Source organism: Crinia signifera, chromosome 7, assembly GCF_055691185.1.
Source record: "Crinia signifera chromosome 7, ASM5569118v1, whole genome shotgun sequence".
Taxonomy (NCBI): domain Eukaryota; kingdom Metazoa; phylum Chordata; class Amphibia; order Anura; family Myobatrachidae; genus Crinia; species Crinia signifera.
Genome location: NC_139223.1, coordinates 66,603,731 through 66,618,568, shown reverse-complemented (window position 1 = coordinate 66,618,568; position 14,838 = coordinate 66,603,731). Strand labels below are relative to the sequence as shown.

Sequence of the window (14,838 nt, the reverse complement as noted above, 5' to 3'; positions counted from 1 at the left end):
TTTACCCACCACAGTACATTGGGATGGGGGATAGCTAACAAGCATGGAATAAATTAGGACTTCATTTTCTTCCTTGACTGTCACCTGCCAGAGCCACTGCACATTAGCACTAAGCTAATTCGCTTTGACAGGGATCGCCAGAGGAGGGAGTTATCACTCGCCCACTTTGCGCCCAAGATTTTAATACATCTTTTATATGGATTCCTGCTCTGCCTCAGTAAAAAGGTGAAGCGGGAAGAGAAATAGCAGCATGGACATCAACCGTTGTGAATTCCAGGTGTCCAGCAAACGCCACAATCTTAGTAGCTCTTTCATCATTGCCGACAGGAGAATAGGACTGTCAACATGACCTATGTTCTTTTCATATTCCAAAGAAAGATTATTTTGATGGTTTCTCATAAGAAAAAGTTATTTGGAAAAAGTGTGTGTGGGGGGGGGGGGGGGGTCAGTGATTATGATGGCACTGCACCAGCTTAAACACTCTTCCGGAGGGCTCCCCAACAGTCATTACTCCATCGGAATCCCGATTGCTCCCTCGTGGGGGTCCACGACCCCCATAGTGGGAGAACAAAATAAGTGGCGAGCGCAGCGAGCTGGCAGGGGGCTTCATTGCGTTCCTCCCGCTGCGCAGTCGGTATTCCGACGTATGAGTAATGACTGTCGGAATCCCGACTGTTAGTGAGTTATACCACACTCGAAGAGCCGGGAACTGCCGCTGTCACAGTCTGGTATGAGTCTCCTCAGCTCCCGCACCCAGTGCTGCCCTGCGTGCCTCTCTGCCTCCTCACGCTTCCCCTCAGCCGGAGCAGCACGCAGGACAGCGCTGGGTGCAGGAGCTGAGGAGACTCGTACCTGACTGACAGCGGCAGTCCCCGGCTCTTCCCCACGGGGGGCAGCGACTGGGGCCGGTGACAGTGTGGGTTCTAGACGAAGTCCAGCCACGGGGGGTGTCAGGCTGTACCTTGTGGAGGAGAGGAGCTGTGGCAAAACCCCTGACAACAAGCATGAACACATCAACCAAAAGGTTTAAAGATCCTATGAGGATACAGAATAAAGACAGGAGCAAGAAACTGGAAGCCAATTATACAAGGGCTGCCGGACGGGGTCCCGACAGTTGGGATCCCAACAGTCATTAACCCGACGTCGAGATCCCGACTGTTTAAACACTGACGGCCGGGTTCCCGACGGCCGTCGGCTATTTTCCCTTGTGGGGGTCCACGACCCCCATAGAGGGAGAATAGAATAGGTGGCGAGCGTAGCTCGCCACCGTGCCCGCAGCGTGGCGAGCCCACAAGGGGCTTTGTTGCGCTGGCCACGCTGTCTGAGACCAGGCAATCAGGATCCCGACTGTCGGTGAATCATACCACACCCGTATACAAGATCTTGTTTTTAAGCTGCTGCAGCGCCATCATAATCACTAATCCCCCCTTTTTCCAAATAACTTGTGGGGACTGCAAGGAATAGTCCCTATTGCGACAGTGGGGCAGAACAGCACCAAAAGCCTTGCCAAAACCACCGATCTACACTCCTAATCTAGGTATGAACAGTCCTCATAGTAGCCTCTCAGAATAATTAGTACCTTATACAGATTAAAAATATTAGTCAACACACATCTGCACTCCAACTAGATGAGCTGAACAACATAGTAAGGGCTCTGGGAGGACTGGTCTTGAGAAACACGGCTATAAACCACCATAAACCATCCAAACCAGTCTAGCTCCCAGGTATCCCGCTTTGGAGCTAGATCTCCTACAGGGAATCAGAGAATGGGTTGGGATTGTTTTGATGAGTCCTCCCAGCAACATGACTCAATTTTTTGTAATGTGAACAGGAAGAGAATGTTGACAAAATTCCTAGTAGTGCCAACGCATCAATTGCAAGGCAGAGTTCCAGGGGACTCAGTTGATGAAGATCTGGCAATGAGTACATTCTGCGTAACCGTCCCTGCCACAGCCTTACCCTAATGCGGGGGTTCCCAATCTTTTTTTAATCACGGCACCCTAGAGTATAAGAATTTTTTTCGCGGCACCCCTAGGCCAAATTTTAATTAGATTGGATTTATATGCGATTCTTAGGGTCAGTTATGTGGAAAAGGGCAGGAATTGCTTCTATTTGTACACATTTTATGATTGGCAGCCACCAGCACTGGTTTTGCTTATAAATAATTAACCATTAATAATTTGAGTTGGTCCTGGACCACCAACCCAGGGGCACCCCTGCATGTGTCCCGAGGCACCCCAGGGAGCCACGGCGCACAGTTTGGGAACCACTGCCCTAATGTCTGCAATGTGCAAGGTTTATTGTGAGTACATTATTCATTAACCCATATGGTGATGACCACTTGTTAGTGACCCCATACCAGAGGGGAAGATAAGTACTGACCATGAACATTAGGTTAAGAAAAGCAGTTACCCTTAATAAAAGGAACTGGCCCATCAAAGTGGTAACAATAAATCAGCAACATTTATTCAACACTAACAAGTCTAAATTTGATATAAAAGCACTAAAGCTGCCCATACACTGTCCGTTTAATGGATCCGTTCGGGACTTAATTAGTACACATCGCATGCCTTGTGCATGCAATGCGATGTGTAGCTAGTACAAAAAGTATGTGCAGCACATACTTTTTGTACCATACTATGTGATGTGAGGGAGCGCGCATCGCATAGTACAGAACGGAGCCGGTCCACAACGGACCGTGTATGGGCAGCTTAACACCAACATTTGTGCATGAGCATTTACGGGGACATTGCACCATCTCAATTGTCACAGGCTGCATGATCTAATCAAGACAGCTGCATGGGGCTTTACTAATCAGCCGTCTGGCAGTACCAAGTTCTCACATTGCTGATGTTTTAGATTTATTGTTATTGCCTATTTTTATGCATTGTGCTCATTTTGTTACAGGCTGGTAAGGAAGAATAATTCCCGTGTTTACAGAATAATAACGTTGCTTTTGAATATAATCCCTCTTGCAGCATGCTCAATACAGTATTCCTGTTTTGTTTTTTTACGTGAGAGGGTTAAGTAGTCAGCCTGCTGCTTCCAGAGGAATTGGCACATACCAAGCGCCTAGTCATTTATTGCTGGCTGTGTTTAATGAGATTGTTGAAATCAAGGCTTTTGGTACGGACAGCCAATCCTATACAAAGACAGTAGCCCAAGCACTAAGCCATAGTCAACCTTGTAACGCAGAAGTTACACTTTTTATTCCCATGTTCTGAGTCCGGTACAGTTAGCAGTGCAGAGGGCAATCTCAATAAACAGCACACACATAGTTTCTGATAAATTTATTGTCCTGCCTGTTTTACACATTAGAAAAAGAATCCCAGGATTTTGCCTCCTGTGTGTTTTCGCCGTGCTTCCTCGTGGTCCATGATGCCAGCTGAAGTTGTGAGCACAATATACCTGTAACAAAACGAACACTATGGTCAAACATTCCAGCGAAAACTATTCAGACAGTAAACATGACATTGACAGATGCACTGCAATAAGATTGTTCTTTTCAGTGGAGTAGTTTATGCTGGAGAGTGGCATATATTTATAGAGGTACAAATTGATTCTTTATGTAAAACTACTTCTCACGTCTGAGGTGAAGTACCTCCACTGACCCCATTACTCCTTTGTGTGCGTAAAGACATAACTGAAAGCAGTTTTTGCAGAGACACTGGTCTGTTTCAAACTTGCTGGATATGGAGAGATGGAGCTGTGAGGACAGATTTGAGGTAGGAGCAGTAGGGACTGCTGGTGGGGTGGAGAGTTTGGGGCCTAAAAACACAGTCACAGCGGAAGTACATTGCAGATGCAGTCATTTGGGCTTTGAACTTTTATAAAAATTATATTTCAAGCAACCAAACTATACTTGAAATGGTTTTACCTAAGAAGCAAAGTCATGATAATGGTGGCTAAGAATGTATAACAGCATTGTCAAGTTTACAATATACTGTAAGGTATGCCATTTCATTCCAGCCATAAACAAGTCTTCTGCATTGGCATTCTCATATTCAGGTTCTGTTACTACACACCTGATATATATGAAGATTTAAAAAACAAAAAAATAATAATGTCTGTAAAGGTGCCCACAGACGCATCGATCCCGGCGTGCGTTCTGTGCTTAACTAGCACACATAGCATCGTATGCCTTGTGCATGCGATAAAAAGCTAGTACAAAAAGTATGTGCAGCATACCCCATCGCATAGCATCGCTGGGATCGGTGCGTGTGTGGGCACCTTTACACATTACATTTGGAAGTATTTCTTCAGAAGCCACATTGTATCAGTAATTATAGATATTACAGTGCACCCCAGACATATGAAAACATTTATTGTAGTTAAACAAGTCATTTTTCAGCCAGCTCACTGAATAGTATTAGTAACCAATCTTGAACACTACATAATAGAATTCTGAGATATTGGTTACATATACCTGCGCAGGTGTATGCTACGCCCCCAAGCCGCGTCAAGGCTTCTCTGTATATTGGGGGTCCCTAGCGCTATATCTAGGTGCAGGGTGTGGCACCCCAAAAACTGTCATAAGCTAGGAAGCCCAGTGCGGCATGCCAGTGAGATACTATAGGGTTAATAATTAGTGATAGGAAGCCGAAGCTATATATAAAGAGAGAAAAATAAAAAATGTAATGTAATTAAAATGAGATAGTGTTAGTGAGGGGAAAGTGTTAATAGAATGTAAGGGCGCGCCGCACTAAAGTCACCCAGCTACCCTAAATTGGGTCTATGATTAACCTCTCTATGTATAGCTTCGGCTTCCTATCACTAATTATTAACACTATAGTATCTCACTGGGCTTCCTAGCTTATGACAGTTTTTGGGGTGCCACACCCTGCATCTAGATATAGCGCTAGGGACCCCAAATATACAGAGTAGCCTTGATGTGGCTTGGGGGCATAGCATACACCTGCACAGGTATATGTAACCAATATCTCTGAATTCTATTATTTAGTGTTCAAGATTGGTTACTAATACTATTCAGTGAGCTGGGGGGAAAAAAGGTCTTGTTTTACTTACTCAGTATTAACCCCTCCCTCATGCACCCGAGTAATATTACTGAACTAATTGAGCATCTACCACTATCTGTATGTATGTTGCTAGAGGCAGAAGGGAGTCCATATTGGGAGGAGATATGGGTCCTGATACGCCACATGGAGTAGTCTGGGGTTGCTCCAAGGTAGGTAGCTCTTAGTTTGGATATATCAAGTGAGGAGCCATTATCATGTGGCTCCTTGTGTTAATCGTAGAACCAATTTAGAGTCACGGTGGTGTGGGGTGCGGTGCCCCTGGACTGGTTGTGCTGGGTGGCTTTAGTGCGGCGCTCCCTTACATTCTATTAACACTTTCCCCTCACTAACACTATCTTTTTTTAATTGCATTCCATTTTTTATTTTTCTCTTTATATATAGCTTCGGCTTCCTATCACTAATTATTAACATAGTATCTCACTGGCATGCCGCACTGGGCTTTCTAGCTTATGACAGTTTTTGGGGTGCCACACCCTGCACCTAGATATAGCGCTAGGGACCCCCATTATACAGAGAAGCCTTGACGTGGCTTGGGGGCATATCATACACCAGCGCAGGTATATGTAACCAATATCTCTGAATTCTATTGTCATGTAGTGTTCAAGATTGGTTACTAATACCATTCAGTGAGCTGGGGGAAAAAGGTCTTGATTACTTACTCAGTATTAACCCCTCCCTTGCATGCACTTGAGTGGTATTACTACTGAACTAATTGAGCATCTACCACTATCTGTATGTATTCATTGTAGTTGTATGTATAGTGTCTACATGTTCACTTGATGTGTATCCCACTGCCCAAAGTTTGACAGTTTAGTTGTTCGCCAAATAGCCTCTGGTAAACATTTGTATGGCTGAGGTAGGAATACCAACATATATCCACACAAAATCAGTTTTATTTTCCTGTGAAGGGGCATACACACGGTGAGATGTACTAAGCGTATTTGCCAAGCTATTTAGGGTAGTCTATTTTGTGGTGACTAGATCGCCCATGGAGAGCCTATACACATGCAGTGATTTTGGCAAGTGATTTTGTTAAGCTATTTTACCTAAAGGGAGAATAAATATATTGTTGACTTAAACCACCATGACATTTAGATGACAAACGGTCATCACTCATTCTACACACAGAGCAATTTGCAGTCACTTGCTAGGCAATTTAACTAGATTTTGACTGCATGCACCGACTTAAACAGCGGGCAATAACGATGTGTATGACCACACATCACCATCGCTCGGGGGAACACACACCTGGGGCGATCTATGGTTACTTTGAGCGGTAGTCAGATCACTTCGAAAAGTGCACAAAAATCACACCATGACTTCCCAAGTCTGCCCAGCATGCAGGCTAGGAGAAATCACCAAGTGTATGCAGAACTGCCCAGCCAGTCAGTAGCAACTTAGATGGCAGCATTGGTAGGTATCAGTCACAAATATAGAATACAACTGTACAATCACATTTCTACTTTGAAGCATTGCACACCTGATTAGCTGAATAGTACGTTGGCAGATATGTTTGTTACTGGGATTCACATATACATTTTATTTTTTTATCTGTTTGAAGACCCAAGGTTATTTCTGATAATACCAATAGCCACATTCTTGCAATCACTCTATATCAGGGCTGGGCAACCCTCCAGATGTTGATGAACTACACATCGCAGCATGCCTTGCATCAGTTTCAGCATGGCCACATAGCAAAACTAATGCAAAGCATCCTGGGATGTGTAGTTCATTAACATCTGGAGGGCTGGTGTTGCCCAGCCCTGCTCTACATAGAAATCTTATTTAAAGAGGTACTGAAATAAACATTGTTCAGCTTCACATTTGGGTTGGGGTATACACCAAGGGGTTCACACAGAGTAACCAGTGTTTGAGACTCACCCAAACTGACGTGAAGGCAGGAGGTTGTTTTGCCACTTCTCCAAATCCTTCAGCTGCACATCAAATCTGGGACTAATGACGCCACACTGCAAAGACAGATAAGATCAGACTATGCTTCTGTACACGCACACGTAACTATTTTTTTACTATTTAAAATCAAATCCAAGGTAAACATAGGATTATTGTAGGTTTGCCAATAGTGAATGGGTATGGCTATAGAAAGCAGTTTCCTGTAGCACCCCCACAGCATAATAGGGTTGCAGATAGGGTGGTCATTCCCAGGACCAGTGGGATCCCGCCACTGGTCCTGAAAGCTCTCAGCCAATCAGTTGTATATCATTGTATAGCTAATGTAACGGCATCGCACACCCTATATATAGAAAAAAAAAAAAATCGTATGATTTGATATCGCATCTCCCGCAAAATCTCATACGATTTTTTTTTTATATATATATATATATATATATATATATATATATATATATATATATATATATATATATATATATATATATATATATATATATATATATATATATATATATATATATATATATGGTGTGCGATGCCATTACAGATATATAGATATATATATATATATATATATATATATATATATAGGGTGTGCGATGCCATTACATTAGCCTGGGGCACAGCAGTGAATAAATTACAATAAAAAAACATAAAAAAAAAACCATGCCACTAAAATGGCCCATGCGATGCGATTTCCCTATATATAAAATCTGGGCACTGTTCTAGGAAACAAGTACCAAAGAAATAAAGAACAGAAGATATTAGATTTAAAACAAATGACCACAGCTCAACCACGTCCTGAATTTGCAGGGTTAAATTGTCCCTGTATGCTTTTAATGTGTTGCAGTAAGACACTTTTCTGAGTATTGTCAGAAAGAATTGTTACTTTTCTTGTATTCTTTATGTTACAAGAAAGTAGGTTATAGTATTTTTATTTAAGATCACCATCACTTAGGCTATATAGCTCTTCAATGCGTTTCATACATCTTAAATAGATCAGAGCTATATAAATACAGTGTGTCCAGATACTTGTTACACTGTTAGTGTTTTTCTGATTAAATGGGTTTCATATGTCACCATATTTAGGAGTACCGTCTCGTGCCTTTTATTCATTCATTATCTGGTGTCCACACTGATTCAGTATGAAATCCCGACAGCTAAAAGGGGGGGGGGGCCCGTGTATCGCCCCCCTTGAGGGCACGCTGTGCTCGGCCCAATGTCTCGCTACGCTCGGCACTCTAATTTTATTCTCCCTCTATGGGGGTTCGTGGACACCCATAGAGGGAGAAAGTGCCGGCATTTCTGCCGCATCCCGTCCACGCTTCTAACAGATGCGTATATTGGTTCACAGAAATGTTCATATATTTTTACTTGTCATTTATTCCAACAGTAATATTTTAGACAATAGGGAAATGCTGATCTTCAGGAATGGAACCACACTAGATCAGCGTATTAACTCAGAAAAAACACTAAGGGGGAAATTTACTAAGATGTGAAATACTCTTCACAGGTCATGTTGCTATGGGCAACCAATCAGAAGCTACTTATTTACTACCCTCAGAAGATAGTAGACAGGATGCGATTGGTTGCCCATAGCAACATGACCTGTATTTCACATCTTAGTAAATTTCACCATTACAGTGTAACAAGTATCTGGACACAGACTGTATTTATAAAGCTGTGATCTATTTAAGATGTATAAAAAATGCATTGAAGAGCTAATAGTGATCTTAAATAAAAAGATATTACCTACTTTCTTGTAACAAATACAAGAAAAGTAACAATTCTGACAATACTCAGGGGCAGATTTATTAAGCTCGGAGAAGAGATAAACTGAAGATAAAGCAGAGAAAAGGTAAAAGGAGATAAAGCACCAGCCAATCAGCTGTGTTTGAAAAAGACAGTTGGGAGTTGATTGGCTGGTGCTTTATCTCCTTTTACCTTTTCTCTGCTTTATCTCCAGTTTCTCTTTTCTCCAAGCTTAATAAATCTGCCCCTCGAGAGAAAGTGTCTTACTGCAACACATTAAAGGCCCCCACACATTAGGCCACGGCTGGGCAACACCGGCCCTCCAGATGTTGATGAACTACACATCCCAGCATGCCTTGCATCAGTTTCAGCATGGCCACATAGCAAAACTAATGCAAAGCATCCTGGGATGTGTAGTTCACTAACATCTGGAGGGCCCTGCATTAGGCAGACTTGTCCTCAGGATAAGTCGGACCCAATTCTCCTGTGAGATGCCCGGAAGCTCCCCGGGAGGCTCACATACAATTTGGCACTTGATGAGCCAAAATTTGACATGTGATAATCGCTTGCGATTTATCACGTCGGGGAGCAGGGGGTGAGGTGCAGGGGTGGGGGGGGGGGGGCGGCGGTGATCCTCATCAGGGGGAGCAGCGGGGCGGGCAGCGGGTCCCTGAGCACTTGGCTGGCGGCGCCGGCGAGTGCTGACCTGGCCGGTGTGATGATCACAGTCTCTCGCTCATTCAGCAGCGCTGCGGGACGGGACGCGCAGTGGCGGGTATTAATTTTTAAAATACCTCTCAAATGACTGGCCGTTCTCTGATTGGCTGAGATCTCTCATCCAATCTGAGAACGGCCAGTCATTTGAGAGGTATTTTAAAAATCTAATACCCGCCACTGCGCGTCCCACTCCCGTCCCGCAGCGCTGCTGAATGAGACTTATCACCACACCACCCCGGCCAGGTCAGCACTCGCCGGCGCCGTCAGCCAAGCGCTCAGGGACCCGCTGCCCGCCCCACTGCTCCCCCGGTTGTCTGCATGCATATGCCTGTCAGGTGGGCAGGCATATGCATAGCATACAGGGAGGTCGGATGATCTTATGTGCTGACCGTCCGACCTCCCTGATCCGGTCCGATGCGCACGGGATCGCGCATCGGATCAGATACCACACACCTGCAAATTTGGGCCGATTTCACCCGGTTATCGGCCCAAAGTGCCGAAATCGTCCCAAAATCCCATAGTGTATGGGGACCTTAAAAGCATACAGGTACAATTTAACCCTGCAAATTCAGGACGTGGTTGAGCTGTGGTCATTTATGTTTTAATCTAATATCTTCTGTTCTTTATTTCTTTCTATTATATTTTAATATTTCACCAATTTTATTGAAAATTATTAAATTTTAAGTCATTAAATTTTAAGTCATTATTAAATTTTCAGTACACCTACTGTACATTATACTTACCTTTTCTTGTTTATGATGTGTGTCTAATTAAGTAGTAGGTAGCGCCTCCATTTTCAAATTGTGGGACACTCTCTTGAAAATACTCGCATAAGAGGAGAGAAGTCTTTTCACTAATATAAAACTTGGAGACATGTTCGGGAATCATGTCTGTTTGGGTATAAGATTTCACCCAACCCAAGAACACAGCCTAACATGTCACACTACGCTGGGTGGGCAGTTACATGTGCCTGGCCAGTTGTAATGTCATTCCCCGGTGGCCTCTGCAGTAAGAGTGCAGGCTGTCGGCAGACCACCTGTACACACAATAATGCATCAGGAATTCTGAGGCTATATCAGCTATAGGCTGTGTTGCAGGACAGACACTGTCTCATATCATGGGTGTTTACTCCCGATATGCCTTAATATCAGCTGTTCAATTACAGCAATTTTATTGGCCAGTGTGTAGACAGCATTAGTTTTCCAATCAGAAACCCAACTTCAATTTTTACATTGTCCACATTATCATAGTTTATTTATATGGCAACAAGTATTCCGCAGTGCCCAATACATAGTTTATTTATATGGCAACAAGTATTCCGCAGTGCCCAATACATAAAATGAGCAAAAAATAAATAAAATAAAAAACACACACACACAAATATTAGGGTGGCAGAGAAAACCTACATATTTCACTAAGAAAAGCATGAGAGGTAACACAATGATAAGAAAACCACCACATGTAGTTTTACACTAGCTGGAGAGCCACAGGCTGACCAGACCTGCTCTAGTGATTTACACACAGGAAATAAAGTTCAGAAGCAAACCTAGTACATCTCCTGACTAACCAGTAATGTAGAACTAGCAAGGGAGAAATGTGAACTACAGGTATCCAATCCACCACCTGTGTCAATCATTCTGATGCTGTGTACACACTGAGATTAAGACATTAGATTTTGACTATATAGTTAAAAGCGCATGCATATTGCACAGGTTTTTACCTTGCGATCCTGATGCGTGCTCTTGTGACAGCACAAATCGAAACACAGATACAGGGCAGCAATGACTATATAGTGCAAATCTAATGTAGATTGCATGAACTGTATGTAAATAGTACAGTTAGCAAAGCACTCGAATCTCACCGTGTCTACACACCATGAGTTCTCCAAGCAACATGATGGCTCTGGAGGAGATACCAAAAGTTCTCAAACTCAGTCCTCAGGACCCCACACAGTGCAGATTTCGCAGGTCTCCTTACAGAAGGACAACTGAAAATTTAGGTCCACCTGTGGATCTTTTAAAGTGTCAACAAACTAGTTCTCATTTATAGAACAGCACCACCTTGAAAACAGGAAGGCTACACTTACAAAATCTGGTAAGTATCAGTAGTACTTGGTTTATTAATGCAGATTCAGGTGCAATATTTCCACTTCAATGATATAGCTACAAACGTCAATACTTAGAGGTTCTCCCAATTGCTAATTATGCATGTCTGACCAACAAGTGGATTTTAGTTTATTTAAAGTATTTGCAAGTGAAAGTCATTTAAGGCAGAGCCATATGACAAAAAACCTAACCGCTCACCTTGTTAAGTCTGCCTGTAAGATTGACAACAATTTTTCCGGCCCTGTGATCATCAATTATTTCAAATTCTCCAATGTAACCTGCAAAAAAGATGGGTATGTCAGAAAGCACTGCATTTTTACTAGCTTCCACATTAGGAAGTCCACCACCAGCAAAGAGTCGTTCAGTTTTACCCAAGTACCCCCTATTTTAAATGAACAAACACAAAATAAAACAGGCTGGCCTCTGGTAGGGCAAGCATTACATTAATTAAATGCTCATTGTCTAGTGGAGTTTTGGAACTTACACAGAATATTCTTCTTTAGTTATATGGCATCAAAGGATCAGTAGCACCCAATTATAGAGTATATGAATAAGTAAAACACACTGAGCATTTTTCGTTAGTTTTAGCAGTTTTTCCCAGGGTGGACGACTTTCCATAGCGAGATGCGATGGAAAACCATCCACTCAACAGCTCATCTGCTGGATAGGCCAGCGATGATGCAGGAGCGTGAATCAATGGCCATCGCTGCCCCATACACTGGGCAGGCTTACAAGCTGAAAGCCGCTTTCTGTTTAAAGTCACACAATGTGTATGGGCCTTTAATAGTTGAATACAATAGACAAAGTATGGGGTACATAAAAACTGCTGCTTCAGTGTCTGCTGATGCAGCAGTGTTTATGGGTGGCAGAAATCCATGGGATTTGGTGCCATTGAAGACAGAGCGAAGATAGTTTAAGGGAAGGAAAAGCACCCTGCTCGTGAAAAGTTTACAAAAAAGTAAAATAAAAACCACTTACCATGCTTCATCATCACTGTAAGGAATCGCACAATCACCTTGGAGCATGGCCTGATGAGAACCTGGCGCTTACCACGTTTCTCTGCATTATTGATGCTTTTCAGAGCATCTGCGAGAACATTCATGCGCACCATGGTGCCTGCAATAAAACAATGCATTAGATCAGTGACCATTCTGTACCCTACCAGTCATGATTACTGTAGTACTGCAAGCTAGACTCTACACATTGCAAGTGTCCGAAACCTGCATTTGGTAACATTACTGAGAACACTATACAATAGGTTGGAGGAGCATGAAAGTAGTATATTCAACAGCACCCTCTAGAAAATATTCAGCAACAGCAGGGTTAACAACCAAGTTTCAAGACATTAGCATGATCTACCAGCAGACCACACACTCAAAACAGTGGCTTTCAGCAGTATACTTTATGGTGTTACAACTCTCATGGTTGCTGTGCTAGAAAGTCATATGTACAAGTTCAGAGCAATATAAAAGTATGGAAGCTACAGTGACTTGGATTACTGTATACAGTACATTTACATCAGGCATGTACAAACTGTGGACCTCCAGCTGTTGTGAAACTACATATCCCAGCATGCCTTGCCATAGTTTTAGCATTCCCTAATACCAAAACTGTGGCAAGGCATGATTGGACTTGTAGTTTCACAACAGCTGGACGGCCATAGTTCAGACATGCCTGATTTACAACATTGTCAGCCATAACAGGACAAACCAGCTACATCACCATGCACCATAGCTAGAAGCTTTGACATGAGTCAGACACCACACTTGTCCCCAAAATTAAGGATCAGTTACTAAAAAACAGCAGTAAAGCCATAACATCCTTGGCCAGAGTAGGAGTGTTCTTATAGTCTATGGGGGAAGATGCATCAGGCCTTCCATGAAGTGGACTAGCTTTGGTTTCTTAGAAACACTTAAATGCTATCCAGAAGCAGATGGGTTGCTATGGGACGCTTCTCCACACCACAGAAGAATTACCTACATAGAAAGGAATCTCTGTACCAAGGCAAATAGAGGCCCTGGGATTTAGGATCCTGGAAAGCATGGGCACCTTTGTATGTTAAGAGCAAGTGTGACTCATTACTACAAAGGATCACAATGCACCAATAAGCCCAGCATATCACCAGTGACATGCACCCAGTATAGGGGGGTGAGCCACCACTAACCTACATTATGTATTTACCAATGTGACCACACATCAGTGTCAACTCCAGCCCCCAGGACCACTTAGGCTTTCCATAACTCCCAGTGGGTGCACAGGTGCAGGCATCACTGGCTGACACATTTTAAAGAACCCACAGGTGAAGCTGATTATGGTACTTGTGATTCTGTGAGACCAGGAAACCATGCACTGTTTGGTGGCCCTGAGGACTGAAGTGAGGAAACCTTGCCCATTAGCACAGGAGGTATGAGGCACCATTAGGTATTACCAATAACTAGACACAGTGGTACAGTACTACAGGATGCATGAGGCCCCATTAGCCCATACCCAGTTTGCAATGAATATATACACTATGTAACAGTATGCAGAAGAACCGAATACTCAGGGGCCCGGGACAGGACACCGAGGAGCCCCCGTGACGACTGTGCCCGGTCCCTGTCCTGCTAGCACACACAGGCTCCATTCCCAGGCAGGAGGGACCCAGCCCTGACTTCAGGCACAATAATAGGGGCAGAGCAATGGCAGATTGCTCCCATACCGAGCAGTTCCGAGAGCGCTGGATCTCTGTAACGCGGTGACCGTGCCGGTGTGGTTGCCGGTCCCGGGATGGCCGCGGTATAGGGCGGATTGCGGCCGGGCCCGGGGCTCTGCCTTACTCACCGGCTTTGCAGTATGGCGGAAAGAGGGAGGAGAGAGCGCGCGGGGCGATATGGGAACTACACCGCTCTCGCGAGGACTGCTTTATTTCCACACGCTAGCAGCTCAAACAGGCATTAGCAATGTATTGCCGATACTATCCGGCTTTACCGGACTTCACAAACGCCGCTCGTTTATCGATTACAAGTACTTACATATCAGTCAGCTGAGCTCTGTGATTTCTGCATGCATGTGCACTGCAGTGAACTTGCATACATTTCTGCATGCAGAAATCACAGACTCAGAGCTCAGCTGTGGCTGATAGGGGACAGGGCAGGCGGATGCAATAAGCACATGTAGTCACTCCAGACTAGTTATGGTGTGTGGAAATAAATGGTATGATCAGGGCCCAGGGCGCACTGTGACAGTGGCACATGGAAGCAGATGTACAATTGCTGACTGGCTGTCAGTATGTGGCATGTGTAGTCCATTCAGAGAGCTTTATTATTCATTTCTTATTA

At 43.7% G+C, this 14,838-nt stretch overlaps 1 protein-coding gene across 2 annotated transcripts; it reads right to left on the bottom strand.

Annotated features, from left to right (window-relative positions):
- Positions 1–3,275: 3,275 nt before the first annotated feature.
- Positions 3,276–14,481, bottom strand: RPS15A (ribosomal protein S15a). Of its 2 annotated transcripts, none has more exons than XM_083153284.1 (5): positions 14,342–14,481; positions 12,500–12,637; positions 11,720–11,799; positions 6,918–7,003; positions 3,276–3,408 (listed from the first exon to the last, which is right to left on the bottom strand). In XM_083153284.1, the coding sequence occupies exons 2-5, from the start codon at positions 12,630–12,632 to the stop codon at positions 3,315–3,317; spliced, it is 393 nt and encodes a 130-aa protein (XP_083009410.1). In that variant the 5' UTR covers positions 12,633–12,637; positions 14,342–14,481; the 3' UTR covers positions 3,276–3,314. The 2 variants fall into 2 exon arrangements, with proteins under 2 accessions (XP_083009410.1, XP_083009412.1); XM_083153286.1 differs by having other exon boundaries at positions 14,220–14,357.
- Positions 14,482–14,838: the final 357 nt, after the last annotated feature.

Excerpts from the sequence above, each read along its gene's own strand:
- RPS15A (XM_083153284.1), bottom strand. The coding sequence starts at position 12,632 with ATGGTGCGCATGAATGTTCTCGCAGATGCTCTGAAAAGCATCAATAAT. Across the intron at positions 11,800-12,499 it reads TACAGTGATGATGAAGCATG|GTTACATTGGAGAATTTGAA; the intron begins GTAAGTGGTTTT and ends TCTTTTTTGCAG. Across the intron at positions 3,409-6,917 it reads CTGCCTTCACGTCAGTTTGG|GTATATTGTGCTCACAACTT; the intron begins GTGAGTCTCAAA and ends GTTTTGTTACAG.